Source organism: Oryx dammah, unplaced genomic scaffold (assembly GCF_014754425.2).
Source record: "Oryx dammah isolate SB20612 unplaced genomic scaffold, SCBI_Odam_1.1 HiC_scaffold_6, whole genome shotgun sequence".
Lineage (NCBI taxonomy): Eukaryota > Metazoa > Chordata > Mammalia > Artiodactyla > Bovidae > Oryx > Oryx dammah.
This window is the reverse complement of record NW_024070190.1, coordinates 42,963,543-42,982,958: the sequence shown is the minus strand read 5'-3', so window position 1 is coordinate 42,982,958 and position 19,416 is coordinate 42,963,543. Positions and strand designations below refer to the sequence as shown.

Sequence of the window (19,416 nt, the reverse complement as noted above, 5' to 3'; positions counted from 1 at the left end):
AGACCAAGACTTTCAAGAGGAAAGACCTCACTGGCATGTATTAGATAAAAGGTGCCTGGTCTGGACCACCCACCTTTAAGGGTGTGCAAACGTATTGGAAACTGTCTTCTTCATGCAGTTATGTCTTATAGTTGTTAACTCCTTTCCATAGAGTCATGGGGCATTTGCTACTCAGAAAATCCCCCATAAGACCTCATTGGAGACCCTTCTTCCTTCTGAGCTTGGGCAAATATACTATGTAGAAGTTTGGAGATTAATTATAAATTTTTCTAAAGGCTTTCTCAGATCTGCTTCCGAAGAAGACTGTTCTTCATGAGCCCTTCAATGCAAACTTTGACTTAATTGCTGGTAGAATCACCTCAAATCAGATTAAGACAAGTCCATTAGGCTTGGAGACATTTTTGTTTTTTTTTCCCAAAAGTGTACCATGTCTAATGACATAACCATATTAGCCAAAATCAAAGAGCCAGACCCCTCATTTACATCATGGTATTACAATCTGCTGGCAATACTAAAGACAAAGATGACAGTCATTCAGGCTGCTTTGTTCTTGAAGCACACATACCCCATGACCCAGCACCCTTAAAGCTTTGATAGTTCTTTTAAAAAGCAATGAAAATTACACACACAATAATGACGGTAGTCCTTAAAGAACAACAACAACAACAAAAACTGGAGGCATTTTATAGCTAAACAATTTTATTGGCTTTTTGTGAAATAAAAACCAAAACACAAAACAAACCACCATGGTTAAAGGCCATAATCAGCGTCAACCAAATGAACCAGCCACTTGGTTACAGTAGCTGATAACACTAATGGATATTATTGCTTATACCCCAGGTTCATTTCTATGTCCATTACATTTTGGCAAGATTACAATCACACGGGAGCTTTGGTTGTATAAATTCAACTCTGACTAGTCATCGAAAACTCAGCTTCTACCGTTCTATGATGGGATATATGCTGATTCTTCCTCTCATTCTGTCTCCTTTCTCCTTCCATTCATGACTTACAACCTATCGACCCAAAATTAAGGTAGATGCATTTACAATCAGCCCATCCTTCCCTACTCTACTGCCCAGTCCTTTGTCATGAGAGAGTGATAACATTTCTGGGCCTCTCCCAATTTTGCTAACTGGTATGTATTCACTGCCAGTAATAAGTGCTTATCTGTAATCTGGATAGATTTTCAAATATATTTGGTTGTTAACATTGGAGTTTGGACTCAGCTGTCTCTTTTCTAACTTCTGAAAGCTAGAAAAAAAATCAACAGCTTTTAGTATCAGTCAATTGACCTCCGAATTGAATAAGCCCGAGCCTCCACCACACAACATCCCAAAACAGGTATGGAACTGTGGCCTTAAAATGCTCTGAGTGCTGTAACATTTTAATTTACAGAGAAGCAGTGATTGATGGCCTCTCAAAAGCCCCCCCTGCTCAATACTTTCTATTTTAACACTGAAAACTCAGAATGACAAAGGGTCAGAACTAACTCACAATAGCACCATTTCCTAGATTTTTGGAGTAAAATTCCCGTCTGCGTTGGAGAGTGCAGTGACCTTAGACGACCCAGCCTCCAGCTTTGTGCCTTCACAGGCCCTCCCACTGAATTTCAGCAGGGGTGGGTGGTCTGCCTTGGTCTACTTCTGCAGCAACGTGAATTTTCCCTGGGAAGAGTTAAAAACATGGGTCTTACAAAGTGAAGTTGGCCGCAGGTGAGAGACCTGAGGAAGCCTGTTTCTGGTGGGGAGATGTGACAAGTCTGCAGATGAGGGGGACAGAGTCCGGGGACCCTTCCCCTTGCCCATCTCAATTCAAGTCAGTGGCAAAACTGCATGCAGAAACATGGCAAGTTCAAGGAACACTGAGAGACGGGTATCTTCACACAGCAATCCAAACACCAGCGCTCTTGGTATCTTTCGTATTCAGGTCCACCAGAGAGTTTGCCCTGGATAATGCTGGGATTTAATAAGCCCTTCTAATGATTATAAAGATTATCCTCTTAAATCTAGACATTTTAAACAACGGAAGATTTGATATCACTATATTTTACATGGCACATATAACCATATAATTACTAGCACTCACACAGCAAATATTGTAAATACACATTCTTGGAGTTGACTTGGTAATTATACCAATGTTATTCGGCAGAACAAAGATGAAACACTCCCTAACTTGTACTTTGGGGAATTCATTCCAACCCTTTACTTCACGACAAAAGGATATCCCTCTAATTAAGTAATAATGCTTGTGGGCAAAGAGAATCGCAGGGCGACTTCATGGTTAATGTGTGTCCTGTAAAATAAAGTAATACACAGTATTTTCATTTACAAGAGACCGTATAAAAATATTTTCCAATTTGGAATTCGAAACATGAAAGCTGGATTTTTTTCCTTTGTATAAAAAGAAATGAGATAACAGACTAAAGTTTATTAAGCCTTCTAACAAAAAATATACATATAAGTTTAAGGAATGCAGTGAGCGTCAGCTTCCCTTTTTGTCCAGGCTCATTGATGGTGAGCTTGTGCTTTGATCCCAACAAAGATAAATGCACAAAAGTGGAGGAAGATCAGTGCCTGAAACCTGAACTACATGTTATCTCTAAAAATAAGACTCATTTTACAGTAGTGCTTTTAAGAGTGGTGTGTCAGATTTCTGATTTTTTTTTTCCTCTTCCGCCTCAGGCGACCGCTGGAGATGAATTCCAGAAGCACCACTTTCTTCTCGAGTGATGTTTATTTAGTGCAATGTCTTCCTTCTCTCTTTCCCTTTTCACACGCTGGTAGTGGTCTTCTTCCTTCAGGTACCACACGGGAGGCCAGCGGTGCCTCTCAAAGTATTCCTGGTTGTCTGGGGAAGAAAAGGTGCAGATGATGATACCTGCTAGGTTCTGTGCTTAGGCTAGTCTGAGATGATTATCATGTGCATCCTCTCAACTAACCAGTGAGCAGGGACGCTGAGTAGGGACAGTGGCAGATTATGACATAAAAGTTTTGAGAAGTGGAATCACTTGTTTAAAATTACACAGCTGGACACAGAGAGCCTGAATCCAGGTCCCTTTGCCTTCCCGGACAAGGGTGAACCAACAATCTTTGCTTGCTCTGCAGCAGGGCACCCTGAACAACCCCTTTCCCACCCATCTCCACACAAATCCCCCCAGCCATGAAGTTCTCCAGAGAGAATATCCAACACACAACTCCTTGGGTCACGCACGTCACATGAAACTGTGAATGCCATATGGCCACAAGGAATTCTCCGTGAGCCGGGGGCTGTCCATGTTCCTTCTCAAGGGCGGTGAAGGGAAACTCTTCAGTCACAGGCGATGAGAACTGGACAGATGGGGACCAGACAGCCTCACCTGCAGATTTCGATTTGATTTCCTTGCGGAACTTGGAACAAACACTGTTGTAGTTGGTACAGATGTGGTGCAAACACCAGGCGGCCAACTGGTGGGCATTGTGAAACTGCAGGGAAGTGACCAAAAGGGGGTCAGACCTCTATTTTCTTAAGTGGGACTACAAAGAAATAAAAAGTCATGGTAGGGGTCAAAGAAATAAAAGGCCCAGATGACTAATTCAGAAACCTGTTGTTTTGACTAGTGTTTTGACTTTGGCCACAGTTTCCACACCAGTCACATGCAAGTAATTGACATACTCCTCTCACCTCTGGGATATGTGCACTAAAAATAATCACTGTATCAGGAGTTTAAAGTCTGCCTTGCCTCTCTCCCCCTCCCCTCACACCTGCCCTCTAATGATAAGCGGTCATGGCCTCTGGAAGGCACCAGCCTGTAGCAGAAAGCAGCAATGTCATCTCTGTTTAAGGAAGCCTCGGCAACAGAATCCTCCGTGTCACATGTCAGAGCTCAGCTGGCTGGGGCCAGTGATCTGAAAGTGGAGACTATGGCATGTGTGACTGTCCTATACCTGTCCTTTTGGTTACATAAGAAGAGCAGGCAATGTGGGCAGGGAGGGAGGGAGCCAGACACTCCATGCACTCTCTCCTTTCTGAGAAGATGCACAGGACCATGGCAGCTGAGGTAGCTGTGTCTGCAAAAGACCTGATGCACAAAAATCCATAGTTAACTCCCCATCTTGTCCCCAAATTTGGAAGGTCTCTCATGTCCCTCAGTCTTTCTGTCCAGGCCTCTTTCGGACATCCATTCTATTGCCTGTTACTCTTGATGCTCCTTTGAGCAGCTGAACCCCTGAAACCACAGCATGCTTCCTCTGAGGCCCCTGTCAATGCCCTGAACAGAGGCCAAGAGAGAAGCCAACGTCCCTGGAAACTAATTCAAGAAACTCTCTGCAGATCACAAGCCCAGCAGGACAGACAATTTTAGCCAGTGCTTCCAACTTCTCTTGATAGTCGATTTCTCCCTGAAAGTCAGATTAGAGCAGTGCTGTACTGGAGTTGGCTTGTACCTGCTTGAAAGCGTCACTGAGTGCAGCTCTTTGCTACTCTGAGCTCAGTGAATTTGAGTTGTTACAAGTTGGGCAGGTGGGGTATTTACACCATGGAGACTGGAAAACGCAACAGATCACGGTCTCTGCTATCCCCAAGCTGACAGTTAAATACTTCCCAGTGCATCCCTGGGTTAGAGTCTAATGAATGAGCTAAGATACTGGAGGCTCCATCCTAAAGGCCTCCTCCAAGGCTTTTCAGAGCTTAGCAGGAATGATTTTATTTCCTTCCTGGGTTATGTGTGGGTCAGGGGAGGGGACAGGGTGGCAACAGAAAGTAAAAAGATAGACACAACTGCTATATTACCTCCATTGGGCTGGCCTATAGGAGATTCTGGGTCATTTGATTGTTTTCCAGGAGGAATACCTACTGGAGGGGCACAAGTCATAAGTTCTCCCCTAGTCCTGTTTCAAAACACCCCCAAATTCCAAACGTGGACAGTCAGTGTTGATGGGGGCTTGTTGACTTCACTGTAGTTGACGTCTGCTCTCGGTTTTAACTTGTAACCTCTATGAGGTTGTTTTTCACACTGGATTTTAATAATCTGTGCTTGTGTCTGTTCCTCTCAGTGGCCTATGATGGCCCCAAGGGCAGAGAATCTACATGCCCTCTTATCTAAGGTGGTGCCTGGTAGAAGGAGAGGAAATAACAAATCCTTGTTGGATGTTGAGTCAGAAAGAGCAGGTTGCTGTGAAGTCCTGATCCACATTTTCCCCTCTTGAAGGGTCTCTCAGGGCTACAGTCAAGAGTGGCCTGAGGAACATGTGATGTAGGCCTGCCTCCTTCTCTTCCTCAGTTGACAGATGCCGATTTGAAGTGCCTGATGTAAGAGTTAGTAAACCACTGCCCTAACCAAGACAGGGAACAAAGAAAGCCAAACCCAATAGGTCAGAGAAAAGTCTGAAGAATTTATTCTTAGTTCCTTCAGAGTGTAAACTCGTGGCCTGTAAGTCTAGGTCAGGGATTAGATAACTCCACCTATGTGCCTTGTATTATGAGAGGATTTCCCCTCTTTGATGCTCTTTCTGAAACATTCTCTCCTAGCTGTTTCTCAAAATAATCAGTAAGGTTGACAGAGGGTGAATTACCATCCCCATTTCCAACAGATGAGGAAATAGAGGCAGCGTTTAACTTTGTGCCTTAAATTATACAGAGACAAAGCCAAGACTGATCTCTGACCCTCTCTAGAGGAAGAGGGTAGTGTTTGTTGGGATATGGAATCACAACATCAACAGTAACAAGTGCTGATGTAAAAAAAAAAAAAGGAAAACCAGGAGAGCTGCAGTGAGGTCGGAGGCAACCCAGGACTTCACGGAATTCTAGAAACTGTCTGATCTCAGGCAATGCATGTCTGAGAATTCAAAAAGGAGACGGAGCCTTCCCCTCCCATGCCCTGAGCTGTTCTCCCACATGTGAAGCTGCTGCCTCTGGAGGGGCGGGGCACAAAGGGGCTGGTGTGGGGGCAGGGCCCTTGTTGTTTTTTCAAATGAAGCCCAGCAGGGTGAACAGTGCATGAAACTTAAAACTCTCAGATCTTTTCTGTTGCACCCAGCAGGGGGCTTCTGTGACTCAGTGGTGACATCTTTATTTGTTCAGATGCAACAGTGGAATGTTTTATCAGAACTGGTTGAATACACTGAAAAGGTGAAAGGGAAAGTGCTACAAACCTGGGCCAATTCCAAGTAAGAGAGAACTTCCCCATCAATGCCCACACCACTCATGGCGGCCTTGGTCAGCTCCTGAACGGCGTGCTGTTCTGGGGAGAAGAGGGAGCAGGAGAATGTTAGTGCCTGGAGGCTGCCATCTGGGGTTACCTCAGAGGGGAGGAGGTACGGGGACACAGTTCCATGTGCACTGAAGCAAGGGCCCTCTCTGATGTGTGGCCTTTCAGTATGGCAAGTCATGGCTCGAGTCAGCGCACTGCAGACTCTGGGGACACTTGTTAGCCTTTCTGAAATAGCCAGAGTCCTCCAGACCACCTCTGTCCAGTATGGTAACTACTGGCCTCCAGGGACTATTTAAACTTAATTAAAATTAAACAAAATAAAAAATTCAGGTCCTCAGCCCTACACTAGCCACATTTAAGTGCTCAGTGGTCACGTGTACTGGCGAACGCTGACACAGGAAGTCTCCATCATTGCAAGTTCTGTTTGAGAGTGCTGCTCTGGGCAGGCTAGGACCTGCCTAGAATCCTCTAGACTCTTGTATCTTCCTGTTTGATGGTTTCCTCACTCATATCACTCCAATTCTCAACACTCTCTGACCGTGGAGAGGCTAACAGTAATGAGTCCAGATGGGGAATTAAAACTGCTAGTGTGTATGTGTGTCTCAGCAGCAGCAGACGAGGGACATATTGTTCAACCTCTTAGATTCTTAAGAGTGGGGCGATCTTCAGCCACAAGTCACACAGATCTAGATGGGACTGTCATTTCTGCTCGGAAGCTGTGTTCTAGGATTCTATGCCGAATTCAGGCTCTGGTTCTGCAACTGAGCTGCCTTTTGTCTCTGTTAGGCTGTTGCCTGCCTCTGGCCTTGACATGAGTGGGTACAGTCTTAGCCCAGCATTTCCAGCTCCTTGATGCTTTTTTTCATCTCTAGCATCACATTTAATTTTTTAGTATACTGTCCAAACTCTGTTTACTTTCTGCTCTGGTTTTATGTGCTTATTTGTTAGTCTATATGTCTCTTACCTAGTCAACATGGTCTCAAGTTTGGGATGGTTTCTTTGACACAACCTTCCTCAGCTGGATTGACAGACAAAGAACTATTTGTAACTAAATCTTCCAGAGGAGTCACTGGGTTTTAAATTTTCGGTAACTCCAAAGTGTTAAATGATAGTTTGGCTTGCAAGGCATTTTCACCCCAGAAACTGATTTTTAAACACTCTGTTCCAAACACTCTATACTTACACTAAACAGCAAATACTATAGAAATGATTAAAGGAATCATCTTAGAAAGATGTATATTAAATAATCATAACCATTAATAATAACATTTACTAAGAAAAATAAACATACATAGAAGTCTGTAATTAACACCAGAATGTTTCTTTGGGTCAGTTTCTTTCCTGGAGGGCAGTCCCATGGTTTCACTACCACCCTTAATATTTAAGCAAAAATGGCCCTCCTTCAAGACTGATCACAAACCCTGTTCAACAGATTTGGCTCCAAATTACTTTTGACTATGTAAAACAGTTCACTTTATCCTCAAAGGACAATACTTATAAAAACTGGATAGTCAAATGGCTTGAGATTCTTACTTATTCAAAAAAGAATTGCCTTCCGTAGCCTCCTAGAGTTAGTATTGAAAAAGCAGCAATACTCATTTGAATCTATGACTTCAGGTTTATTGGTTAAAAACAGGTTAAAGAATGAATAGCAGGAACTCCCCTAGCTGTCCAGTGGTTAGTGCTCCATGCTTCCAGTTCAGGGGTTGCGTGTTAGATCCCTGGTCAGGGAACTAAGATCCCACTTGGCCGTGCAGTGTGGCAAAAAAAAAAAAAAAGAATAGCAATACTATTTCTTGTTATCCAGCTGGTGAAGAAGGAAGATGAGGAGAAAACTTTGATCTCCAGTTGGTTGAGCATGGTAGAAACTTGGAGTGCAGAGAAATAAATCTTTTTTTTTTTCTAAAGATACTGTCAGGAAGTCAAGGGCATGGGTGGCTGGTTGGTTTGTTCATTCCTTCATTTTCATTTAATGCTTCAACAGACTTTTACTGAGAACCTCCTGTGCTCAGGCATTTCTCTGTGTACAGAGGATATGCCAGTGAACAAAACAGGCACTATCCTGCTTTCCTGGTTAACATGAGTCAACTAAATGTAGCACCCTTACCGCTAATCAACAACTCTGGTAAATGAAACAGAAGGTTTAAATTCAAGAAAAGGGTATTTGAAAGCATATATCTTATTTAGATCTGCTTTGGCTTACCAACTGAGCAAATCTAGAAATGATACATAAGGTTCTGTGAAGTTAAATCAAGTCTCCCTTTTTTCTCTTTTTCCCAAAATGATCTTGACAATGTCAGAACATTTTCTAAAATAGCTTTAAGAAAACCACTTACATAATGCTTACTAGGTGCCAGACACTGTTCTCAGGACTCTCTCTCTTTATATATATATATATATATATATATATATATCTTAACTCATTTAATCTTCATAACAACTCTATGGTAGAATATCATTATCCTCATTTTAAAGAGAGAGAAAGCTGAGATACAGAGTAATTAAATCAAGTATGAAGTCATCCAGCCAGTAAATAGTGGAGCCAAGACCTGAACCCAAGTGATCTGGATCTGTAGCCTATGTTCTTAACTACTGCCTTCTATATGTATCAGCAGGACCTATACAAAGTAGGTGCCTAAGAAACAGTTGCTGAATTGAACTGGGGCTGTTTGATACATTTGATCAGTTCATATCACCCTGTACAAGACAGTCCTATGTTGGGTGATAAAAATTTAATTTGTATTCCCTGGAAGTATTATTTTTTGCTTAAATGTCATTTTGATAAATATGACAGTCAGATACCACATGGCCCTGAGTCATCAGCCTTACCTGCAAGTGCAACCAAGTGTGGCAGGCAAAATCTGTTTGCCAAGGCAATTAGTTCCAGTGGGTCCAGGTCCAAGTTAGGTGACAACTGCTTAGTATAGAGATAATCCAGTACTGCCTGCATTGACATCTTGTTTATGTTTGGGAGATATACCTGAAATGTTATTTGAAAAGGTAAGTTCTGCTGAAGAAAACAGTGGGAACATTTTCAGGCTACACTGCTTGTAAATATCCCCGCCGTGTGATTCATTATTAGCAAGTCTGGGACACCTGCTCTGAGGCTGTGCGGAGAAGTCACTCACTATTTACAGCTGTAAACATAACAGTTTGATTTGTGGATGACAAAAGAGTGGGGCTGCCTGACAAAGCCTGATTTGGAATTTTTAAATAGCTATTTGGGCTTATAAATCAGACAAATGGGCTGTAAATGTATGATGACATTATAGGTCCTCCTTGCCAAGTACCTTATAATACTCTATTGTGGGGAAAGAAATCTCCTAGCAACGTGACAGGTATTGGGGAGAGCTGCAGTCCGCACTGTTGCTGAGACACAATAGAGCCCAGCTCTCTAAGATGTCAAAATAAGACGATGAGCAACCATCCTAGCTGCCACAGTGACCGGCGTGATCCCAACGTTCTATCAGTAAACACTAGCACGAAATCAACTATACCTCAATAAAAAATTTAAAAAGTATGTGTTAGCAGGACAGACACACTTTATTTTTCCTGTGGCACAACCACAGAGATTTGGAACCACTGGAAGGTTATCAGGTATCAGTAGACGCAGAGAATCTAGAGAGAGCTTGGCTTAGGACATCTTGGGGAATGGCTAGGTATGAGAATTGTTCCCTGGAGGATCCTGCTAATCTTCCTCCTGAGCACCTGTAGTTATTGCACATATTCATCCAAGCTAGAGTCTGCTGAGGAGCCAGGGACTGCCTGGGAAGTAGAGTTCTGAATGGCTGGGCCTGGATCAACAGGGATATACACGTTATAGCAGCTGTTCTTCATCTGAGGTTTCTAACTCCACGAGACGTGCCCTGGCATCATAGAGAATGGTGCCACGAGTACTTGCTATTGGAATGATGATAAGAATTAACCTAATAGAAGGCCTCCTATGCACAAGGTACTGTGCTAATAAGCTTTCCACATGCATTATATTTTGATCCTTATATCCTCCCTAGGAAGGACAGACTTGTTTTTGCCATTTTACAGATAAGTGAATGGAGGTTCAGGGAGGTTAAGTCTGGTGTCCAGGGTTGCAGAGCTAGGAAGCTGGGACTGATATTTGAACCCAGGAAATAAGATTCTAAAGTCATGTTTGGAACTGCTGTGCAGGGCTGGAAACCCTTCATGGTAAGGAAGAAAGCTATAATACAGCACTGTATCTCACTAACAGTTTTCAAGAATTAGATTTCTGAGTTCAAAAGGATAAAAAGTTATAGACTTAATTCTGGCATGTATAGCATACAAAAATTATATTTATGATTACATTTATGTATGACATGATTATATCTGTATGTTATATATGATTACATCTATATTATATATTTTAATCTCTCTATATTTGTATGTATAAGTGTGTGCATATATATATATATATGTATGTATGTGTATGTATAAGTCTGTCTGTGTGTGTATATATATATTTGTTTATAAATTGTCTCCACAATCTACAAGGGGCTTGTGGCCACTTCAGTCTGCTAATGGTGTGGTTATAATTGTTTAGCTATAGCAACCATCTATATAATTTTCCTGCATAGCCACCAACCATCTCAGAGAGGGAATATCCTCTCGGACAGAGCTTTCCCTAGGTGTATGAGAGAGAGAGCCCAGAAAAATTCCTAGAAATATTATGAAAATTACTCTTCCTCTCTCAGACACAGTGAGAACAATTGTGATTCTATAATAAGCTGCGTGGATTGCTACCCATCAATGACTTGACAAGTATGATAGTTTCAAATTTTTAGCATAACTTCTACAATAATAAATAAAACCTGGCAAGTAGAAACTATATCTGATATCATTTTAAAATACAGAAGCCATTGTATTGTAATTAATTGCTATTCCAGTAAATCTAACACAGTTATATTTGTATGGATAAACATTTATGTATACATGCATTTATCTTACATAGACATGAACTTTTAGCATATGGAAAACATGGCAAATTACATATGGCAAAATTTGATTTCTCTAGAATGGTGTTTAGATTAGCACAATTTTTAAATAATTGGAAGTTAATTAAATTGTGAAACTTTAAAATTGGGGCCATTGTGATAATAAAAAAACATACATTTTATGAAGTGCTAAGTGCTCTAAAGTGTTAGTGATTATAAATAAAGTCCCAGGGCTTCCTGTGAATACCTGTACTCTCAGGGATGGGGATGTTTCTGAAAATATTAGCTTGAAAGACAGGGTAAGGGGCTGGGGAAGGCCCAGAGATGTGTTGCTAAAATGCTGTGTGACCTTTAACAAATTATTCACCATCTCTGAACCTTAGTTTCCTCATCTGTGACAGGGGAGAGATTTGGAATAGATGACATCTAAAGCTTTTTCTTCACTAAGATTATGGACTCTGAAGATACTCAGATGACTTAAGCAATTTTTTCTAAGATTGTGTTCTCAGTAATGGCAAAATGGACATCCTAAATAAAAAGAAATTATTTTTAGCATCAGGAGATGATAGATTCCAGGAAGCAGCCCTGCCCCAACACTCCCAATGTCTTCAGAGCATTCTGACATTTGTAAGCATCTATGACCTACTGTTTCCTTCATGTTTAATATAACACTAACACTTTTATTTATAAAAGCAATGGCTCTTTTTGGAAATAATGTTAGGGATCCTCGGAAGTAACCAACAAATGAAAATAAACAACATTTTAGAACATGCACTTTTTTTTTCCCTCGCTGTTGATTTTTTTCCCCTGAGATTTCAACATTACTAATAAACTGAGTAGCAACAGAGAGACCATTTTTATAGAACTTCAAAAAATAATATAAATAAAACAAATGGAATTAAAACTGTTGTGCCCTACCTGCTGAATGTAGCTTTAAAAAAAATAAGAATACAATGCTACTGTAAACAATGACCCATATTCCAGTTTAGCTGGTTTAAAATTTTAATGGCAAAGATCAGCTCAGACTATTAGGCTTATAATTAGAGATGGTCTCATAGAGAATGAGAAAGTATTCTAGATCCAGAGCATTGCTTACCACAACATGGGCATGCATTTTTAATGAACCACTTGCTGAGTGCCTCTGGGGAGAGAATTATGCTTACTGTTACATTAAAAGTAATGAGAAAAATAGAAGTAAAATACAGTGTCTTAAATATTAAATGACAAAAAAAAGTTAAAAGAACATCAGTGAGCATATTTTATTCCTTTCTGGATATGCATGTGAATTCTATTAATGCAAAAAAAAAAAAAAAGGTTGAATTTTGTGGGGGACATCAGATTTTCACAAAACAATAAAGGATAAAAAGATGGCCTAGAAAGCACAGGCCCATGCATATACAGGCCTGAATTAACCATAGAACATTTACTGAGACTTCACCCAAGTACCTCTTCTTACCTCCATAACCATCTCTACCACACTCTGCTAGTTTAGGAAGGGACTAGGTGGCTTGTTTGTTACCTGGGGACTTCCAGGGGACAAAGACCTTGAACTCCTCGTGGAAACAATTTAACAAGAATCCTCCAGGAAAATAGTCATTGACATCGCTTGAGCCTTTGTATGTTTTAGGCACCTAATTTGATGCTTTACACACATACTTTCATGACTGACCTGCCCTTTGGAGATGGTTCTCTTGTGGTCCCCATTTTAGAGATGAGGACGCAGGTCTAAAGAGGGTCGGTCTCTTGCCCAAGCTCAAGCTGAGACTAGAGTTCATAACTATATAACAGAACACTTCCGTGTACCCTGGACATGAGGAGGGGCAGGAAAGACTGGACATATCCGCAGCTCATGCCATTCTTCATATATCAGGTGTCTTGGTATAGACTTCTGGTAGCTTGGTTCTATGGCCTTTGTGTTTTGAGCTGGGTTGAAACTACACATCTGTATCAGGCTCAGCTGTAGTTCTAAGTGGTGAGCAACCTAGTCCTTGAGGTGGGGAGGGGGGTGGGCAGGGTGATGCTAAACAGACGCCACCCCAGAGAGAGGCTGTGACACGAACAGACCCGTGTGCATTCACATAGGCCGCCAAGTTTCTGTTTTGGTCATCTCTCCTGCACATTTTAATCTGGAGACAATTACAATCCATTCTGAGAAGGGATAAAGGGGATTAGCATCAGTGAGGTCAGCTCTGACAGTGTCTCTTTATGCCTGGGCCCTGGACCTCGATCAACTGCTCTCTGCCAGGTGACAAGCAGGTATCCTTGGGCACATACTTCGGCAAGCTGGAAAAAGAGGGGAAGCGAGTCTTGGGGCTCTTTTATCTTGAGAGATTACTGAAGGTGGTGCTGTGCCAGTTGGATGAGGTTTTAATTGGCGGCGTCCCCCAATTTTCTTGACAAAGAGGGCAAGAATATCATCAATGCCGCCAGCACCCACATAAGGCTGATGTTATTTTGCATTTAGTGCTTATGAGGTGCTTCATAGGTACTGACACTCACACCTCGCAACCATATTATGGGTTATGATCACATTTTCCAGATAGGGAGGCTGGAGCTCAGAAAGGTGATCACTGGCCCAAGGCCAAACAGCTTGTATGCAGAGGATCAGGGATCTGAGCCCCACAGTCCGTTCACTGGGTAGCCTCTGCCAGTTGCTGTGGTCTTGGTAATGATGCTCCCAGACACCTTTGATGGTAGAGTAAAGACTTCATTTAGCTGCAGGTAAGGACCTCCTGGTTTACGAAGGCTGGCAAACATCAGAAGAGGTCATCAGGATAATTCTAACATCTTTTCCCCAGACAGCAGACAGTCTTCGGCTGGAGGCTGGTTTAGGAGCAGCTGCAGTCTGTTCTGAAAGCAGGAGGGTGGCCTACTGACAGCCAGCCATCCTGGCTTGTGATTACAGGATTCTGTTTCCCTACTTGGGGATGCAAATGCAGGCTCCTGGGTCACAAAGGGGAGTGCTCAGATTTCTGGTGTGAGGGCTCCCCTTTGAAGTTAGTTACTGTTTTCTGTGTTTCTGTTAAAAGTTTGAAGAGATGTTGAGATAAGCAAAAATAAGCCCATTAGGACAATAAGCTTGATGCGGTGTCCCCAAATATATTTTTAAAAGATGGATAAGAAATATTTGCCAAACTCAACAAAAAATGTCTACCTTTAGACACAAGTTAGAAATGCTTGAAGGGAATTTTTCTTTCTTTTCCAACAGCTTGTGAAGAGGTGGAGATACAAGGTCTCCAAGATGCTGCTTGCTCTGCTCTAATAATATCCCTTTTTTGGAGATAGGGCCAGAATTTGACAAGTGACCCAGTGGCTTCTACTAGATGTAACAAGTACTCTGAGAGACCCTTTGCTCCATCTCTGTTTCCCTAGAGGTGACAAACCCTAGAGTTGAGGTCCATTAGGGCAGAGAGCCTCAGGGACTTTTACAGATCAAGGGGACCTTGAGCATGACCCAGTACATCTCTCACCTTTAGGATAAGGAGATTGAGGCACAGGAAGGTGGCTTTTTAAGATCCCTCATCTGTTGTTGGCAGAGTCAAGCCCAGGTTTAAGTGACTGAAGATACTTCTCACTGTCTCCAACTTCTATAAGACAGCGTGCCCCTTCTTTGAGGGGATTTTGATAGTACCTTGCCTGGTGACATTTGTTAAAAAATATATCTGTACATGTTTTCAGGGATGAGGAACCCTGTGAGGATAAAAGGATATGGGGGGACTTGGGGGTTCACACATAGCAAGTGAACAACAAGCTTCTCATAATTGCAGAATTATGGAAAGAGGGTGACCTGACACTCCAGTATTGCCTAAAAAAGTCTTCCAAGTTAGCAGTTAAAGGATCAAAGTCCTCTGGCAACACTTTCTAATACAAATACACATACATATTCATTGAGATGCTGCTTGGGCTTTTCGGAAGGCACCTACCTCACTGTTGGCGCTTTCGACAAATGACCCCCCGAACATAGCGGCCATCCACTTGCAGCTACAGATCAGCAGCGGTTTGTGGGCACTGATGGCTCCATCGTCCAACTTAAACGTCACATCTGCCCAAGGATGGAGGAAGCACAAGCCTGTGAGCCAGCCTTGCCAGGGGTTCCATCCACATCCATCCGCCCAGTCTCTCATCTCTCTTCCATACCCTTAACCACTGATGTGGTGTCCACCTCCACCTTGGGCACCAATTCTCTCCATGTCCTCCAAGGATATAAGGAGTAAGCATTTAAAATTATACATAAAGTCACAACACAAATACTGTGAACCATAAAGTAACATAAAGGAGAGGAATAGTCTTTCCTTATTTAGAAAAGTTGCAACATGGAGAACAGTAGAAAGAAGAATGAAACAGTAACTGGTTTATCACATGCTTAATTTTGTCATGTTTGCCTTAGCTATATAAAACGTGTGTAGACATTTTTTAACAGCGTACTTCAAGAAAAGTTATGACCAACCTAGACAGCATATTAAAAAGCAGAGATATTACTTGCCAACAAAGGTCCGTCTAGGCAAAGCTATGGTTTTTCCAGTAGTCACGTATGGACGTGAGAGTTGGACCATAAAGAAAGCTGAGCGCCAAAGAATTGATGCTTTTGAACTGTGGTGTTGGAGAAGACTTTTGGGAGTCCCTTGGAGAGCAAGGAGATCCAACCAGTCCATCCTAAAGGAAATCAGTCCTGAATATTCACTGGAAGGACTGATGCTGAAGCTGAAACTCCAAAACTTTGGCCACCTGATGTGAAGAACTGACTCACTAGAAAAGACCCTGATGCTGGCAAAGATTGAAGGTGGGAGAAGAAGGGGATGACAGAGGATGAGATGGTTGGATGGTATCAATGAGTCAATGGACATGGGTTTGAGTAAACTCTGGGAGTTGGTGATGGACAGGGAGGCCTGGCGTGCTGTGGTTCATGGGGTCACAAAGAGTTGGACACGACTGAGTGAACTGAATGCACTCCTAACTACTTTGCCAAGAATTTTCTAACAATAAGATTCTCCTAGATGGTTAACCATACCATTACAACTCTTAAGAAAATCAGCAATAATTCCTTAATATCATCCATTATCTAGTTCATGTCCAATTTTTTCTAATTACCCCCAACTGTATTTTATAGGCTTTTTTTTTTTAATATAAAGAATCCAGTTTAGGCTCCCACTCTGTGTTTGGTTACTATTCCTCTCTAGTAAGGAAAAGCAGATTTCATCAATTTCACTTAAGGTCCATTGTTTCATTTACTGCAGGTAAATCTTTGTAACAGTTCTTTTCATTAACTTTCAAGACTCTCTACCATGATCGTCAATGTTTGGAGTAAATATTACTCAAAGTTTTAAAATTAATTAACAGATTCAGTGACCAGCTATTAAATGCATACTTCTATGACAGGAATTATGAAAGATGAAGACAAAAACAGAAATATCTATATAATAATGGAAGTCAAGAAGTCAAATTTTTACAATGAAATATACACAGAGAGGACAATTACAGAACAAAATTAGCACAAGTCTATGAGATAGGATAAGCATGGGCCAGTCACCCATCTTAGATATAGGTTATCAGGATGCTTAAGCAATTATGTAAGGGTGCTGTGGGCAACCCTTGGTGCAGTTATCAAAGACAACGAAGGGACAAAAAGCATCCAGACAAGCAGGGCACAGGATGGTGAGAACCCAAAGGAGAAGGGAGAGAAACTGATGAGGCTTTCCAGATGGGACCCTTTCCAGGGGGTCACCAAAATGGCCTCAAGGATTTCAGCGACTCTGGGACCAAAGGCTGCTGTTTTTTTGTCATTGGTGCATGCTAATTGGTGAGTAGAAATGGGGAAGGGATCCTGAAGGGCAATTATGAGTACTGAGCTGACTGGCTCAGGCTCAGGGGTAGCTTGGACCTACCTTTGAGAAGCACTATGACACCATGGGGCTCTAGGAGGCAGCTTGCATTCAAATCCTGGCTCCACCACTGACTGCTGGTATAAACCATAGGCCAGTTACCTAACTTCCCTGCCCCTCAGTTTCCCCATCTGCAAAATGGAGATCATCATATTTCACCGTTAAGTGTGATAAGAATGAAATAGGTGAATACGTGTAACTTAGGTACATCAGGGGAAAAGTACTTACACGTGTCAGTGATCGTTATCTCCACCTCCTCATGCTTGGCTAATGTTTGATAAAACACAACCAAAGGTACCGATGGCTTTGCCATTGGACTTGCTCACCTGAGAATGTCCCCTTGCTGAGACACTCTTTTATCCGATTGGCTTTCCGGACATGAAACGCTTTCGTGATCTCCTGGTTCATGAAGGCTTCCTTGTTCATGATGTTTTCCACCATCATCCGCAAATCAAACATCTCCAGGACCTCTGCGATCTGAGCCAGGCCCACCAGATCTTTTTCCTTTTCATCCAGTTGCCCTGTATAGAGAAACTGGAGCAGGGTCCTGAAAGGGCCTGGCTGGACAGACGCGTCCATCCTGACCACGGTCATGGGGCCCAGCCGCTTTGAGACCGGGTTGACCTGCGTCTCCTTGTGCATGCCAATGAACCCCTTACTCCAGCCTGACAGGGTCTGCGTCTCTGCCACCAGGTCTTCGGCATCCAGCCCCAGGGTCTCCTGTTGGGACAGGTTCTGGCTCAAGGGGGCCCACTGCTCAGCCTGAGGCGTCCTTGGGGTGCCCTCTTCCCTTTCCTCATCTGGGTCAAGGCTCTGTGCCCACTCCTGGGAATCCCTGCTTTGCTTCTCTCTCTCACAAGCTCCTTCACTCCAGTGGGGGGTTTCTTCACATTCCATTAAAAAAAGATCATAAAACTTGGAAGAGGAGGTAGCGAGGTAAATTCGGTGTGCAAAGATCTGCTCCTGGTCCTGGAGGATGAAGAGGACATCGGCACACAGAGGATTGTCCAGTAAACAGGCAGCTTCGTTCGTCCCCGTGGAGGGACATTCTGGAACTTTGATGACCGGTGGGGGGGCTTTTGGAGGTAGGAACGGTGCCTGAAGTAAAGGCTTCTGGACTTTCTTCAGGTGGGATTTCCAGAACTGCAAGTGCCGTCGCGAAATGAGTGCTGCTCGGATTGCGTTGTCAAACACATCTTTGATGCCAAACTGGTCAAACACACTTGTTTCATAGTAGGGTATACCCAGTTCCTTTGCAACCTCTCGGCCTTTTTCTGGGGGCAGAATATCCCCTCTCTTTATGGGCCTGAAATAGAATATTTTTAACATTAGAATTAGTCTTATTTCAGGAAAAAATTAGTAATCAGGGACTATCTAAGCACCTAATTGAATTATACATTTTAAATCCTATTCAGACTTTTTACTAGACTCTTGAAAAATCTCCTACCAACTTCAAATCTTTCAAATATAGAGGACATATGATGGCAGGGGAAAAAATGCTTTCAGTAGTAACAACAATAACTCAAGCATCAGCCATTTCACTAGCTGTTTGTTCCTGGGTAAGTTACTTAATGTTTTTCTCAGTTTTCCCGTCTGTAAAATGGGAAGAATAATAGTAAGTACTTGCATCTTAAAGGATGACTGAAAGGTTTAAATGAGATAATTAGCGCAGCATAGTACCTGTTCCACAGTGAGTGCTTGATCAGTGTTAGCTGATAACCGTCATTACTGTCACAATCAGCATCATTTTCATCATTTTACCCTTATGCTTACATTTTGCTTTATAACGTAAAAAGGAATCCATGTTCATTTTCTCACTTGGGCCTCCCCTATGGATGCTGTTTTCATTCTGTATCCTGAAGAAACAGGCAGAAAGTTTCTAGGTCCTTTCCACTTGGGAAATGTCTTAAGGTCACATTTTAAAGTCACTGAGAGCACTTTACTAAGCAGTCAGAATCCAGAACTCCCTAGTTCTAGGCTAAATAATCCATGTCCAACAGCTCACCTAAGTCTCCTCTATTAGTTTTGTGAACCTTCTTTCATATCTTACTCTTTCTCCTCTTCAATCAGGCAATCATCTTTTGCCTGGATTAGTACATTAGCCTCTTAACTCATCTTTCTTCAGAATTTTTCCACATTTTAGCTCACAGCATTCACTATTACACAAAAATTTCTTATGTACCACAAGTATGACTTAGCTGCAATTCTTTAAAAAAAATTTCCTCTGGTTCCATAGAGTCCAGGGAATAAAGTCTAAACCCTTTAGACTGGCACACAAAGCCCATTTACAGTCTAATTAATCCCCAAGAAGCCAAGCTTCTGGAATCAGTATCGGCAGGCAGAACAGTGCTGTAATTACAGTATAACCGTGATCAAGACACAGATGACTTCCAAAACG

General features: G+C 42.2%; 1 protein-coding gene across 4 annotated transcripts in view; it reads right to left on the bottom strand.

Moving 5' to 3' along the window:
- Window positions 1-673: 673 nt before the first annotated feature.
- The window catches only part of RHOBTB1 (Rho related BTB domain containing 1), a 79,094-nt gene continuing 60,351 nt past the window's right edge, over window positions 674-19,416 (bottom strand). For 2 of the 4 annotated variants that reach the window (XM_040242304.1, XM_040242305.1), the window contains 6 exons: window positions 17,345-18,324; window positions 15,063-15,181; window positions 9,023-9,173; window positions 6,135-6,223; window positions 3,362-3,467; window positions 854-2,853 (listed from right to left, as the gene is read on the bottom strand). In XM_040242304.1, coding sequence (XP_040098238.1) covers window positions 2,684-2,853; window positions 3,362-3,467; window positions 6,135-6,223; window positions 9,023-9,173; window positions 15,063-15,181; window positions 17,345-18,324 — 1,615 coding nt within the window. In that variant the 3' untranslated portion in view covers window positions 854-2,683. The other 2 variants (XM_040242303.1, XM_040242306.1) reach the window with 2 other exon arrangements.